Source organism: Hippoglossus hippoglossus, chromosome 21 (assembly GCF_009819705.1).
Source record: "Hippoglossus hippoglossus isolate fHipHip1 chromosome 21, fHipHip1.pri, whole genome shotgun sequence".
NCBI lineage: Eukaryota > Metazoa > Chordata > Actinopteri > Pleuronectiformes > Pleuronectidae > Hippoglossus > Hippoglossus hippoglossus.
In genome coordinates, this window is record NC_047171.1 from 24,259,825 (window position 1) to 24,274,444 (window position 14,620).

The 14,620-nt window shown below is 41.1% G+C and overlaps 1 protein-coding gene across 2 annotated transcripts; it reads left to right on the forward strand.

Annotated features, from left to right (window-relative positions):
* Positions 1–390: 390 nt before the first annotated feature.
* ifngr2 (interferon gamma receptor 2) lies at positions 391–11,670 on the forward strand. Of its 2 annotated transcripts, none has more exons than XM_034573408.1 (7): positions 391–571; positions 1,295–1,415; positions 1,668–1,837; positions 3,549–3,697; positions 6,031–6,175; positions 7,998–8,146; positions 10,650–11,670. In XM_034573408.1, the coding sequence occupies exons 1-7, from the start codon at positions 532–534 to the stop codon at positions 10,740–10,742; spliced, it is 867 nt and encodes a 288-aa protein (XP_034429299.1). In that variant the 5' UTR covers positions 391–531; the 3' UTR covers positions 10,743–11,670. The 2 variants fall into 2 exon arrangements, with proteins under 2 accessions (XP_034429299.1, XP_034429300.1); XM_034573409.1 differs by having other exon boundaries at positions 6,034–6,175.
* The last annotated feature ends 2,950 nt before the right edge of the window (positions 11,671–14,620 follow it).

Below are 14,620 nucleotides of genomic sequence, written 5' to 3' on the forward strand. Positions count from 1 at the left end.
TCCTATCAGTTTCCTTGTCATAGACAGGGACAGATCATGCTAAATTATTTTATATCCAATTTATATGCAGTGGGACAAGTCTCTACATGGAGGACAGGAGGTGTTTTATATTTGTTTCAGGAGGAGCAGCTCAGTTGCTTCTATCGTTGAGAGAGATATTGTCAGATAGCCAACAGACATGTGCACATACACTTGAGTGTTTGCTTATGTAACTTGCTAGAAACTATATGTTTGGATTGATTGCAGAACAGAGCGTTTTGCTTATGGCATTCAGCTTTTAGTTTATTAGATCTACCCTCCAGAACAGTTGGTGGCGGTAAAGCTCCAAATCTCTCTCTCTCTCTCTCTCTCTCTCTCTCTCTCGCCCTCTCTCTCCTTCTCTCTCTCTAGTAACGTAACTTCCCAAACGCTCCCATTTTTAAGGAAGTGTCGCAGTGAAATAAGTTGTCTGTGCCACAGTTATAGAACAACATATACATTATGTTTTCAGTGGAGACAACTTTGATTACTCACTGAAATGACGCAGTCGCGATGCTTCTCATGTTGCTCTGTATTCAAGCCGTCGTCCAAGGTAATTTCAGTGACCGCTTTCATTGAAGCCTTTTTATATCTCTAGTCTTGTATTTTAAGTTTGACTCTTTTTTTAAATACACTTCCATTTTTTTTATTTTGCTTCAATACTCTGCTTCTGTTACTTGTGTCTTTCAATCCCCTTATACTTCAAATATTGTATTGTCAATATCTCCATTAGGACATACTTCTTGCCAGTGATAGCTTTCTACTAGTTCTGGTGGCTAGACTTTCATCTCACCGCAGTGCACTTATTCTGGACTCGTTTTGACCTTTTTTAAATTCCCCTCTGGATCAACACAATATCGACCCACACAGATTGAGAGAGGCATGTAACACTACGGCTTCAGCAGCTACATGAAGCGGAAGCGCACTCTTAGCTCCCTGCCTACTTTTCTTGTAAGAGACTGTGACTCATGACTTCCCGAATTGTTCTTTGAACAAATGACGCTTCAGTTTTCAAGTTAATAAAACACAACGTTTCTGTTGAGGCATGTAGTGGCAATGCAATGCTGTTAGAGCCATACAAGCATTGCATTTACAAGATGGAACAACATTACTTATGTGCATTCTGTTAGTAAAAGACCGTTGTACAGTGGACTGGAGCAATCAAACCTTTAATTGAAATGCATACAAAGAGATCCTCTTCCCATCAAATAACAGTATGATTCTCAGAAACAAAATTAGGCTTTTTGTAATTCACTGGTCCATTCCTTCCCATCAGTTCCAGTGGTGTCTGAGGCTACGCCAGCACCACCACAAAACATTCATGTTGATAAGTGGCTGCTGACATGGACTCCTGCCACTGAAGAGAGAGATGTCACCTACACTGTTCAGTACCGTAGGTGAGGATGTTCAATGTGCAATGTTTTCATTTTGGCTGAGACTGAGGAGTCTCGATATTTTTATGTTAGCACACAACCAGTGTCTTTGCTGGTTGTGCTGTACTATATTTCAGTTTAATATATGAAATGTGTCTTACAGCTGCAACAATGATTCAATCAAACAAAAAGTTGAGTGACACATCAATAAATGATACTGTCATTATCCAGGTTCTGGACTGATGTAAATGTGTTGTTTCTGTTCCCTATCCTCAGCTTTGGCAGCATTGTGTGGAAAGATGTACGAGCCTGCAACCACACATCTTTACACTCATGTAATGTCACTTTGACCAGAGATGAGAGTAAGCATGGCTGTGTTATGCTCCGCGTGCAGGCAGAGAGACATGGGCTGACCTCAAAACCAGTCAAAGCCTGCAGCAGATATGGTAAGAAACCAGGACCTGCCATGTAAACAGGACAGTGGCATTGTCTTTTGCTGTACATTAGCTGAGCTTTTAGGTTTGCATTGTATAAGGTCAGTCTTTCAGCATTTTGTCTGTGTGTGGGTGTGTGTGTCCCGGTTACTTTCTGTCTGCTCCTCTTTGTCACTGCTTACACACAACCTGGCTATTACATTTATTTAGTTTTAGTTTAGTTTAGTTTTTTTTTTCATGAATCCGGATCATTCTGGTCACTTGAAACCTGATGTCCTGGCTGTGGGCCGCTCGTGTAGTGTGTAGCAGGTGAAATGCGTGCACACAACATGTTGAACTTTTTTCCAATGTGCTTCAATGCGTGATTCATGAAATCTGGATCGTATTAAACAAACACAAAGTAAACTGCAGTACTGTAATGTTTCTACTCTTTCTGCTTAATGGAAGCTTTACATTTGGTTGTTATGATTGAATGAGATTTGTCCACAAGTGATTGTGCACTCATGTCCATTATGTTTCTCAGCTACACATTGGTGGTAGTTACAAGTTTCTAGCCATGTTTGTTACCAAACAGCAGTTGAAAAAAGCTTACACCCTAACGGGGCCACCGCTCCCATCATGCACCCCACTTATGATCATCATCCTAAATATAATTCAAAATGATGAATTGGTGCATGATTGAGAAGCCTCAGAGACACTGTTATCGCAAGACCGGAAGATGCATGACTTTATACCATGAGTACTGGCATTTAGTTGAGATCATAACCAAGGAAATACAGTCGTTGCTTAGATCTTGCTTAGCAACCGTCACTGCCTGTGGAATCGTGCTCTGGGTGCTTGGTCGGGCTTGGTGGTGCTGTGGCCGGGCCAGTGGAGCTGCACATGGTCCCGGTGTCCCTGCCCCAGCTGTGTGAGGTCTGCCTCGGGCTGGAGAGCTATGCAGGCCACCTGCATGATTCCCCCCAGGCTTTGTGGTCCAGTGGCCGAGATGTAAGCACTCTGGCTGGGCCAGTGGAGCTGTGCAGCGCCCCCTTGGTCCCTGCCACGTCTCTCTGCACTCTGGCTGGGCCAGTGGAGCTGTGCACGTCTCCCTGGGTCCCTGCCACGTCTCTCTGCGCTCTGGCTGGGCCAGTGGAGCTGTGCACGTCTCCCTGGGTCCCTGCCACGTCTCTCTGTGCTCTGGCTGGGCCAGTGGAGCTGTGCACGTCTCCCTGGGTCCCTGCCACGTCTCTCTGCGCTCTGGCTGGGCCAGTGGAGCTGTGCACGTCTCCCTTGGTCCCTGCCACGTCTCTCTGTGCTCTGGCTGGGCCAGTGGAGCTGTGCACGTCTCCCTTGGTCCCTGCCACGTCTCTCTGTGCTCTGGCTGGGCCAGTGGAGCTGTGCATGTCTCCCTGGGTCCCTGCCACGTCTCTCTGCACTCTGGCTGGGCCAGTGGAGCTGTGCATGTCTCCCTGGGTCCCTGCCCTGGAACGAGATGCAGACGTGTGCGTATGTAGAGCTTCCCTTAACTGCTAGAAATGCCTGTTCTGTGGTGCAATATACACTTTCCTCTGCATAGTTTGTCAAGTTTTGTAACTTTCCTTCTGTTTTGTGTGACCAATTGTATAGTTCTGATTTTCTTGTGTTTATTTATATTTAATTTTAACAACAGCAGCAACATTGATAATTAAACGGTTTGTAAATGAGATTTTCTCAGTGAATTTGTTCCCTCTTTTTTTTCAAGGTGACTCTTGTAGCCCTGAGGTAAGACGGGTGACTGCACAGCCTGGCTCACTGACTGTATATCTGAGCAGGAACCACAGCATGGTTTGGGAACATGGAGACCATGTAACACACAGGGTTTACTATGGCAAGCAAGAAGAGTCACTGCAGGTGAGACTCATCATCAACTTAGCAAGAATGCAGTATGCTGTTGCTTCTTTTCTCTGTGTATGGGACTAACGTTACATTCACATCTGGACATTTCATTAGGGCCCGAGCACCGAACGGTGGGAGGCCTTATTGAAATTGTAAGGATTTTTCTTATTATAATTTTTCCGACAAAAGAAGGTGCTTTTTGAGGGCTTCAACAGGCTCAAATCTTTACCAAAGTTTGCAGAAAACTAGAAAGTGGTGAAAATTGTACGTATTCTGGAGTATTTAGAAATGGGCATGGCAAAATGGCTCAACAGCGCCACCTGGAACGCAACCCCTAGGTTTGCCCTCGACCCATCTTCACCAAAATCGGTAAACAGGTGTATCATGACCAGAAAAACATAAGTCTCTCAGTGCATTATGAAAAACGCAACAGGAAGTCCGCCATTTTGCATTTAGTGGCCATTTTGGCCATATTCCACATTTTTACTTTGACGAACTTGACGTAGAGCTTTCATCAGATCAACTTCAAATTGAGGTGAGTGTCATCACAACAAGATGGAGATATAAACTACCTCGAATTAAAGTTTTTCGTCACACGGTGTGACCGTGGCGTGGCGTCAAAGTTTGATTACACGCCATCAAAACACGAGGTTCTGTATCTCGGACATACATTGTCCAATCGAGTCCAAACTAGACATGTAAGACAAGAGTCGCGACCTGATGACACACAAATCATGACTTAAAATCACAGCGCCACCTGCTGGCTACAGGAAGTGACATGTTTTATACTTTGATGCACTGCTCCTGGCTGCTTTACAATAAACAGCTCAAATGAGCTCAGTCAAGTCATTGGACCATGGTCAGAATTGTGACATTTCCTCAAACCGTGTAAACATTGAGGTGCGGCGAAGGTTCATCCTTCGCCAAAGGAGACGATGTTGTCATAAGTCCAGTGTGCATTGTCCTATCACTGCCAAACTTCTGTCTCATGATCAGAGTCCAAGCCTGAACAGCTCTATGTGTCAATATTTCCTCAGTGTCATAGTGCCACCTACTGATTCGCCATGAAACAGGAAGTACTTTGTAAATCCACTCTGCATTATCCAACCGGCCCCGAACTACTGACCTGTGATCACAATCCTGACCTGAACAGCTCCATATATTAATATTAGTGCAGGGTCATAGCGCCACCTACTGATCAGTGTGATAATTAAGTTGTTGTAACATTGTCCAATTGACACAAAATTGCTCACGTTACATCAGAGCCCCTACTTGAACAGATACATTAGTCTGTATGTAATAATAGTGATGGCGCCACCTACTGGCAACAGGAAGTAAGCTTTGTTTTAAAACTATCATTCGATTTACATAAAATTTTCACTATGTGTTCTGCAATTGATAGCGTGGACCGTAATGAGCAATTAGCAGGCAAGGATCGACATCGCGTGACAGACGCAGGAAGTGAAGCATTTATCCTTGCCGCAGTGCGCAAAACGCATGCAACGCGGAGACGTGCGCTTGGTCAGTGATCGCTCTCTCCACCGACCGCAACAGGCTTCAAAATGCCTGTGCCCGGGCCCGTTAGTGCTACAACGTAGCCCTAGTTTTAATTTGTTATTCATAAATTATATTAATTCTTTTTTTGGTGAGGGAAATACTGTTCATGTGAAAAACTTGTTCACACCATCATTGACTTGTCAAAACTGCAGTTTAGTTCAGATAAATTGACAGTTTTGTTCAGAGTGAAATAGGTTTATTGTTCCTGCTGTGCAAAAGGGTGTCAATAATTACAAATTAAGATCTACAGATGTATCTTCCATTTGGTTAAAAATGATTAATTACAGAGAGTTAGCATTAGATAACAGAAATATCCACTGGTTTTAAGTGGGCTTGGAAGATCTGGAACAGATAAGATAAGACAAGATGAGAAAAGATAAGATAACCCTTTATTTGTCCCACAACAGGGTTGTGAAAAATAGACATCGGTAAAGTAATAATAAGTAAACATGCAATACTTATAGAAATATAAAAAATATAAAGGAATACAAACTAATATATACAATAAACAGAATATATACAGTGTGAGAGTAAAAGCAGAAAGGAAGAGCTGTAGCCAAAGGCTTTTCTCCCTACACATTACACACACACACACACACACACACACACACACACACACACACACACACACACACACACACACACACACACACACACACACACACACACACACACACACACACACACACACACACACACACACACACACACACACACACACATTATTATCAATATTATTATTATAGGCGTGTAACAATTAATGTGTCATTGTAATCCAAACATCTCTTCAGCAGGAGTATGAAGATGGTACTTCTTCAGTGTTCATCCAAGAGCTGGAGGAGGGTCAACGTTACTGTATGAAGGTGCAGTATCTTCTCTACGATAAACCTGCTGGACTGGGAAGTTGCACCCAGTGTGAGGTCATCCCTGTGTCAAGTAAGACCATGTTACAGTTTTTCTGAATTGCTAAAATGCATTTCCTGAATCTTCCTTTCCTTTGCTCAAAACAGTACACACAAACTCTAAAATTCAAGCTACACTCACAAAACCTTTGACTTGAAAAATCAAACAATTGATTCAAAGCTACATCTTTACCCAAAACCAAACAATGCCCTCAGATAATAGACAAAGACAGCCAATACGTAAACACTACTCAGCAATCATTACACACTACATGAATAAATGCAGCAAAAATAAAAAACAACTATATGGACTATATGATTTTACAGTAAGCAATGTCAATCATTCATTCTGCCACAGCATCATGCCTCTGGGCCGTGTCAGACCACAGGACTTCATCTGTATCACAGGCAGTCCCTCCCTTGCTAAGCAATGGGGAAATCCTTATTCATGCTGAATCCTGCCATGAACCGATCCAGTTAGAATAGATCCTATAATCATCACATGCTGCATCCATTTTCCTGGGTATAGGGGTTTCGGTCATAGCCCTTTCCCCTGCCATGCGGAGAAAAAATCTTTTGGGGGGGGTTTAGGGAGGGAGAGTATGGTGAAAACAAACATTAAGAAAACACTGATTATTGATACAGTAAACCGTTCACGTATTCTTTCACCACAGTGAAAGCTCACGTTGTCCCAAATGACAATATAAACCGGATGCTCTGCCTGCTCATGACCCCTCTGCTAATGTCTGAGCAAATCATCCCGTAGACCTTCAGGAATATTGATGACTTTTAGTCTTTTGTGGTCCTAAAGTAACATGATTGGACACGTGTGCATTCAATTTTAAGTGGTTGTGTGTTACCAATGACAACAGGGTGTTACTTGTGTTTAACCTTTAGGGCCTGTGTGTGTCATTCTGGGTATAGTGCACTACACTGCTGAATGTGTATTGTGAATGAGCATGTGTTTAGAGTTTTGCAAAATGGGTGATTTAGATTTGCAAAGTGTGGATTAACAGCGTTTAAAGTTCTGCCAACTATGTGATTGACTCCATAAAGTTGTTCTGCCAGTTGACATTACAGATGCTGCTGGGAACGTTTTTTTAAGCCAGACAAAAAAGTTTCGGGGATGTTTAAGTCCCAGTCCAGTTGGGTTGCTTGTTTTGGTCTTGACAGTTTTCCAAAATATATCACAAGTTTCTATTCTGATTATTTGTCCTCCTGTTTGTACACACACTGCTGTATTAAACTAAGCGCTGACAAACCAAAATTGTAGTCACATGAACATCATGAGAAGGATTAATTGACTTGACTTAGTGATTCCTTGCAACATAAAAATACTTTGCCTTACTTGCCAGATGGCACCTGGGTGAACAGGCTGTGATCTTTAGGCACTGAGCAGGCACCTCACCTTCCTGATATTGCTGATGATGGGTGGTTTCATTTGAGGTTTTATTCACCTGCTGAATTCACTCCTGCACATTTTCAACTTGTTAATGAAGTAGGGATTGTTTGAATTATTTTAGTGAAGCATACCTTTTATCTGCTACAACAAAAACCAGCAAAATGGTGCTGTAGAAGTCCAAACGTCTCTAACCACTTGCAACCTCTATGTTGGTTTTATCTTTTTACTGATATTTGTTTTTTATTAAGATGAATCAAAGTTTAAGTCAGAACATGATGATAGAAGCTGTAATGTGTTGCTTCTGTTTCTCGTGTGTGTGTGTGTGTGTGTGTGTGTGTGTGTGTGTGTGTGTGTGTGTGTGTGTGTGTGTGTGTGTGTGTGTGTGTGTGTGTGTGTGTGTGTGTGTGTGTGTGTGTGTGTGTGTGTGTGTGTGTGTGTTCCTTACCTTTCCCAGGTCACAAGCCAAAACAAACAGATGTGATAGTGGTTGTGGTGGTTGTCATTTTCGTGGCCTTTCTGATATCTGGGATAGGGTACTTCCTCATCTTCCGACTCCACAGATTCAAACAGTGGCTTCAACCTCCGTGCGAGATCCCTCCACACGTGAGCATGAAAACCATTAACCATACAACCACTAGGTCATACAGTGTCGATATTCACTGTGTGTATTAGGTTAATAAGATATATTGTATAAGACAGGAAGATTTCATTGCATTTACAGTGGCATGATAGGGATAAATCTCCCCTGGTAAAAATTTCTGTTACTTTAAATACTAGATCAGTGTATTTGTAACAAACCTCTCTGTTACCGTGGGTTTCTCGTCTTGAACACTCAGGACCACAGGTATGATTTCCGTAATGCTTTCTTTATTCTTTCGGCTATTCACATGCATATATACACGGGCAATCTCTCCAGGTGTTGCCTTCCTGCTCCCGGGGCCCCCCCGCGTCCCAGCGCGCTACTGCTGATAAAGAGGAGAGAGTCATTAGTTGACCTGGAACACCTGTGCACAATCAGACTCTCTCCTGGCACCGACCCCAGAACCCCGTCCCCACTCCCTCCCTCCTGCAGCCGACGCTGATCACGCCCCACTACCACAGTATTATTTCTCAATTTCTACAATTTAAGAATAAAAAAAAAATACCATGCAAAGGTTTAAGTGACCCAAGACAGTTAAGATCCTAAAAAGCAAGAGAGTATGGATACTATGACTCATGTCATGTCCCAAAAATCAACAGAAATGCCCTCCTCTAATCAGCTGCCTAGCAGTCTGAGAATTACAATCATTGATGCACATAATGAAAAAATGAATGAAAATTGACTCATTGTCTACTCACCACTATGCCGATGGAGGGGTGGGTGAAGTGTTTGAGTCCACAAAACACGTCATCCTAGTGTTCGTAAGGCCCGACATTCAAATTTGACTCGAAACGGCATCAAGATAAAAAATCGGTTAAATCTGTCATTATGTCCGTGGTCTCCAACATTTTTAAAATTGGTCAGGGTTGAAAATCCTCTAGTGTGCAGCAGCCATTAGCGATGGTCATGTTTATGTGAAGACCGACTTTTGTGCCAATAGACAATGATTCCTGTGACTGACGAGAGTAGGAGCGATCAGCGAAAGTCCAATGTCAATAGCATCTGGCTTCTTTCCCATTAATATATTGAATATTCTTGTTAACCTCAGCAAATAAAACAGGTGGGTGGGTGGGGGGGGGGTGGACGGGTGGACGGGGTGGACGTGGACGAGATGCCTCTGACCAATATTGAGCAGCAGGTGCAGTTCACATTCTGAAAAAAAACCGTTCTCTCTGTCTTCTTCTGTGCCGTCTCCTCCTCAATAACTGCAGATATCTGTGCGCAACGCTGTGTCGATTAGCACCTACCTTTCAAACTATTAAATACAGACCCAGTCACAATCACCACAATTATGTTCAGGCTTTGTAATTCACAATGCGTGTGCTAAATTAAAGTATTTGCATCTAATCCTCCCAATATTTTGCGCACTCTGGTAGAAACGCCCGATAATGAATATTCATTAAGGCAAACATACTAAATGGACAGCACATGTTATTCTGCACGCAATCCTCAGTGAGCACCGTTATTAGATCAACTTGCATGTTTTTTTGCGGGTGAAATCAAGTTTGCACACTTTTTTACATGCGCAAACCTTTAGTAGATCAGGCCCTCAGTGTCTTGCCTAAGGACACTTCAGCACATTGACTGGAGGAGCCAGGGATGGAACCACTGACCTTGTTAGTGGATGACCCTCTATACCTACTGAGCCACAGCTGCCCTGTGTTTACAGTAACAGAAATTTTGGCAAAGGTTGCCCTAACTTTTTCATGTCAGTATGGGTCAGGATGTAGGTAGGAACTGCTTGATTTGCACCTTGGTGTGAATGTTATGGTAAAGGTGGGTTCAGAAAAGAGTAGTGTAGTGGTTTACTGGAGTCCTGCAAAATGTTGATGTTTGTGCTTGCCCACCCTTTTTTCATTTGACCTATGTCAGGCTTGCCTTTTAACTTACGGTTGCTATTGCTATGTCACATGATCTCATGAGGTATTAGGCATTTTTCATAGCAAACAATTTGACACTGCCCAATAGGAAAGGCCAGGTTAAAAACAACTAACGAAATGAATAATGTTTAAACTGCATTTAGCTGCTTCAGTCTCAGAATCCTCGTGCTGTTCTTGCTGGCTCACTGTCACACGGTCATGTCTTGAAGTTGAACTACTCTGTTGAACTGAACTGAACGGAGCCATTGTGACTGTTATCAGTAACACATACTTTTCCTACTATGACATGTCAAAATGTTTGCAGTGGAATAAGCAGCTTGTTACACAATAAGGAAACCATGCCTATCATGGAAAACTCACTGTATGCAATGGTGTAGCTTACCAAATTCAAGCATCAGCATCCGTCGCAACACATTCCCACTACTTGTTAAGACAGGAAGTCAAAAGATCAAATAAAGGCATTGGAGTACTACAATGTTGATGAAATACATAAAATCTATAGAAACAGTAAATCCACCACTAACCTTTGAACAACTTCTATTGCATTTAACTTAAATAAGGTAAACCATTTTTTGTTCTTTTCCAGTTTCTCTTCGAGCCATTTCCAGAGCATCACATTTGCAGCTACAACAGCAGCATCCGTGAGGGGTACTGTGATATAATTTCCTCGACTGAATGAAAGCAGCGGCCCTCCCTCTGCTCTACATCCATGTGTCCTGCTCATTTTGCTGTTGTAGGGATTAGGTTTGACCTGTTACAGATGCTCTCTGAAACCTACTACTGACTCCCCTACAGTTATACTGTATGTAATCTGCTTCTCCCTGAAGCCTGACTTTCTGCTGAGACGGATTTGGATTCAGGATAAATCAACGGAAGGTAATAAACACTAAAATGTATTCCTATCTTGACAATCATTAGGCTCATTATGGATGTTGAATTCCAGAAAAGTGCCATTGTAGGAGATGTAAAATATAAATAGTTATTAAAGTAGTTATTAGTTTTAAAAAGTTAAGCAAATTGAGCAAAATGACATAAGGAACATATTTGGCGGCATTATTTGCACTGTTTGGATGAATACATATGTAATTATGATTACGCCACTAAAAAACTAAATGTAAACTATGCCCTGTCTACCTGCAAAGAAGCACAGTCAATAAATCAGCTCTTCAAAAAGAGTTGAAACCAAAGCAGACAGCAGTTACACAGAATCAGTGTGGCTTCTGCGGTTTGACACCAGTTTTAGGGAAGATCACCACTGGTGAAAAAACATGAATCTTAAGTATTTTTTTATCTTTAAATGGTTAATTTGTTTAATTTTAAGCATTTCAATTTTGTCTCCAACCAGTTAAAACTGTAATGTTACTGTTGTCTGTCTCTAATAGTGGCCACCACTATAATTTCTGCTGATGAATTTAGGATGTGTCTGTTAGTTGGATGTTGCAGGCTTTGGACTCATGTCTCAAACTTATTGCCATTAAATAGCTAATATTAAGACTGCCAGCTAACAAACAAGGCTGTCCTTTCATTGAAAGTCAATCCTAAGTCACCTTCTTGTGTTTGTTGTACAAGTAACAAAAAAGATTAAACGGTCAGTATTCCTAATCATGGAATCATATTTGTCATTTCATATTTATAGCCTTTTTTTAGTGTTGGTTATAAATGCCTGTTTGATGCTTTTACACCTATATAATGAATGAATGAATGAATGAGATGAATTTGTACCCAAAGTACATTATTATTATTATAGTAGTAGTAGAAATAGTAGGTAGTGGTAGTTGTTGTAGCAGTAGTAGTAACAGGAAACTGTTTCTGACACACTGTTTTTAAATAATTCAATTTCAATTCAATTTTATATGTATAGCGCCAAATCATAGTATACATTATCTCAAGGTACTTTATATAGGAGGTGAAGACCTTAAAATGTATAGAGAAACCCAACAGTTCCCACAATGAGCAAACACTGTAGCGACTGTGGAGAGAAAAAACTCCTTCATTAACTGGAAGAAACCTCTAGCAGAACCAGACTCAGTGTGGACTAGTTATAATGAAAATAATAACAGTGTAAAGATGTTATTGATTATTAATGATAGTAGCAACAATTAATATAATAATTCATTAATAATAAGTATTATTGTTAATAATAATAATAATAATAATAGTTGTTATCCTGAAGCTCTGGAGTCAGAGATACCTGCAAAGAGAGAGAGACTATAGGAGGAAAGACAAAAGACAAAGAGTTCCAACCATAAAAATGCGTTTTTAATGCTCTGAGAACCACAAAGTTCGGTTCACCTCTACAGTATTTTGGGGTATTGTGGAGTACAGTATTGTTAAAACAAAACTGCTGGAGAATGATATAAGATAAACTCATAAATCCATAAATTCACATGGTAAAACATAGCAGACATTAGAATCTCCTTTAGCATGGTAGAATTTTACATGGATTTACATTTAAATGGATTGTATTAATGTTAATTTGGATGCTGTCTTTTTGATGTTCTTGTTATGAAATTAATTTTGAATTGCTTATTTAATACTTTCACATTGATCAAGGATTCAATGACTGATGTCTAATATTAAAGTAATTGTTAATTAAGATCAACATTGTGTTTACAATTTGTTCTACTGCCTGTAAGTAGTAAAAAAACGAATGTAATGTAGCTTCAAAGTGAAATGTTTATTTGCGATTTCTGGAATTATCCCTATTATTTTGAAAAAATTGTGTATTTTACATGCCAAAAGTTTGCAACTTGGTCTTGTTGAAACCATGGAATTATCTGAATAAGATGTAAGCTGTTCAGATTTTGAGACTTAAAGGGCCCATATTGTGTCAAATACATTTTCTGGGCTTTTACAATCCGTAATTACTTGAAGGGGATCAGTACAGACCCTCAAAGTATGAAAACAGTCACTCAGCTGACTTTTTCACTCAGTACATTTTAATAAATATGTTACTGAAACGTCTCGTTTCGTACTTCCTCTCCGTATGATGTCATCATGGAATCGCACTCGTCTCTCAGCCCCACCCAGCCGGTACCAGTCCAGCCTCCGAACCCACCACCCCTCCTCCCCTCCACACCGAACGTGACACCAAGCAGACATGTTGCTGAGCTAGCAGCTTGTTAGCTACCACAGGCTAACCACAACAAGGCTTGATAAAAACTCTGGGAATTCTGTTAAAAATTCAGTATAAGCCCCAGGAGCACGGTAAACTACAGCAAATATGATTGGCTGTTGGTGTTTCTTGGATTGGTGTGGAAGACTAAGAACAAGACATTCAAATGAGTTGTAGCTTAGTTTAGGTTTAGGATTAATTGATAGACTGGAGTTAAAAATAGCAGCAACTCCACCTCCTCGACCAAATTCTCTGGGAATGTGTGAATTTATATGACTGGGGGGAGGAGATTCATTTAGACTGACATATTCATCAGGATGCAGCCAGGTCTCAGTGAGGGACAATAAATCAATGTTGTGAACTGAGACTAGTTCATTAACTAAAATAGCCTTTGATGATAGTGATCTTTCGTCTAAGAGTCCACATTTAATTGTCTTTCTTTGTTGTGTTGTTGCAGAGGTTTTGATTTGTTTTTTGTGCGGAATTCTCCCTCTGTTAATGTTTGATTTGACAGACATAGTCTCTATAAGGTTGTGGTTGTGTGACTGATCCAGAGGGAGCACAGAAAACTGTCGGACTGCAGCTCTGCGTCCTGGTCCCAAATCTAGTTATATTCCTAGATAAGAGAGCCGCTCCATCCCAAGTGGGATGAACGCCGTCTGTCCTCACAAGACCAGGTTTCCTCTTAAAAGTTTGCCAATTGTCTACAGAAGGCCCACACCATTATGTTTCAAAATAAAACATATTAGAAAACCAACATTACAATTTCTAATGCAATAACTTACCTGTCTGTTCCAGTGGAAACTCTGAAAAAGGCTTAGCCTTCATTGGAGTTTGAAACCTTTCTTATTGCTGGATCAGAACCACAAGAAAATTGGTGCGACATGACACAGTGGTCTACTCCTGTAACAATTATATTGGTAGAGTAAATTACCTTTCCTACTGAAAACTAGAGACTTCAGCGTTGGTCTGAAACGTTTGTCTATCAGTAGAGATTTCCATCCAGGAGGCAACACCAGTGTTTATCCCCGTTTCTCTTGTCATATTTCCCAGAGATTCAGCAGCAGTTGGTAAAATTGAGCCATAACTCCTTGTTGCCCCCTTAGGTGTGAAACTCTGTTTGAATTCAAACTCTGGCCTCTCAGCCTCTCACTGGCTGAGAGCCATCAGACTCCCCCTGATCCCCCAGGAGCGGCCTGTGACGTCACGCAGGTAACAAAACAAAGTCTGCTCCGCAGCTATGTGCTTTTTTCCCTGTGTGCCGCTTTAACTAAGAGAACTCTCTGTAGAAGTCGTGACCCGGTCACAAAAGGGAGCAACCAACAGACGATTGTTTTACTTTTGGTTTAGTTTTTATTTCACATTTAGTTTTTTTTAATTTTTATTTAAAAAATGTTTTTTAAAGACCTAGGCCACACGTCTTTCACTCATGGGTCCAGTTA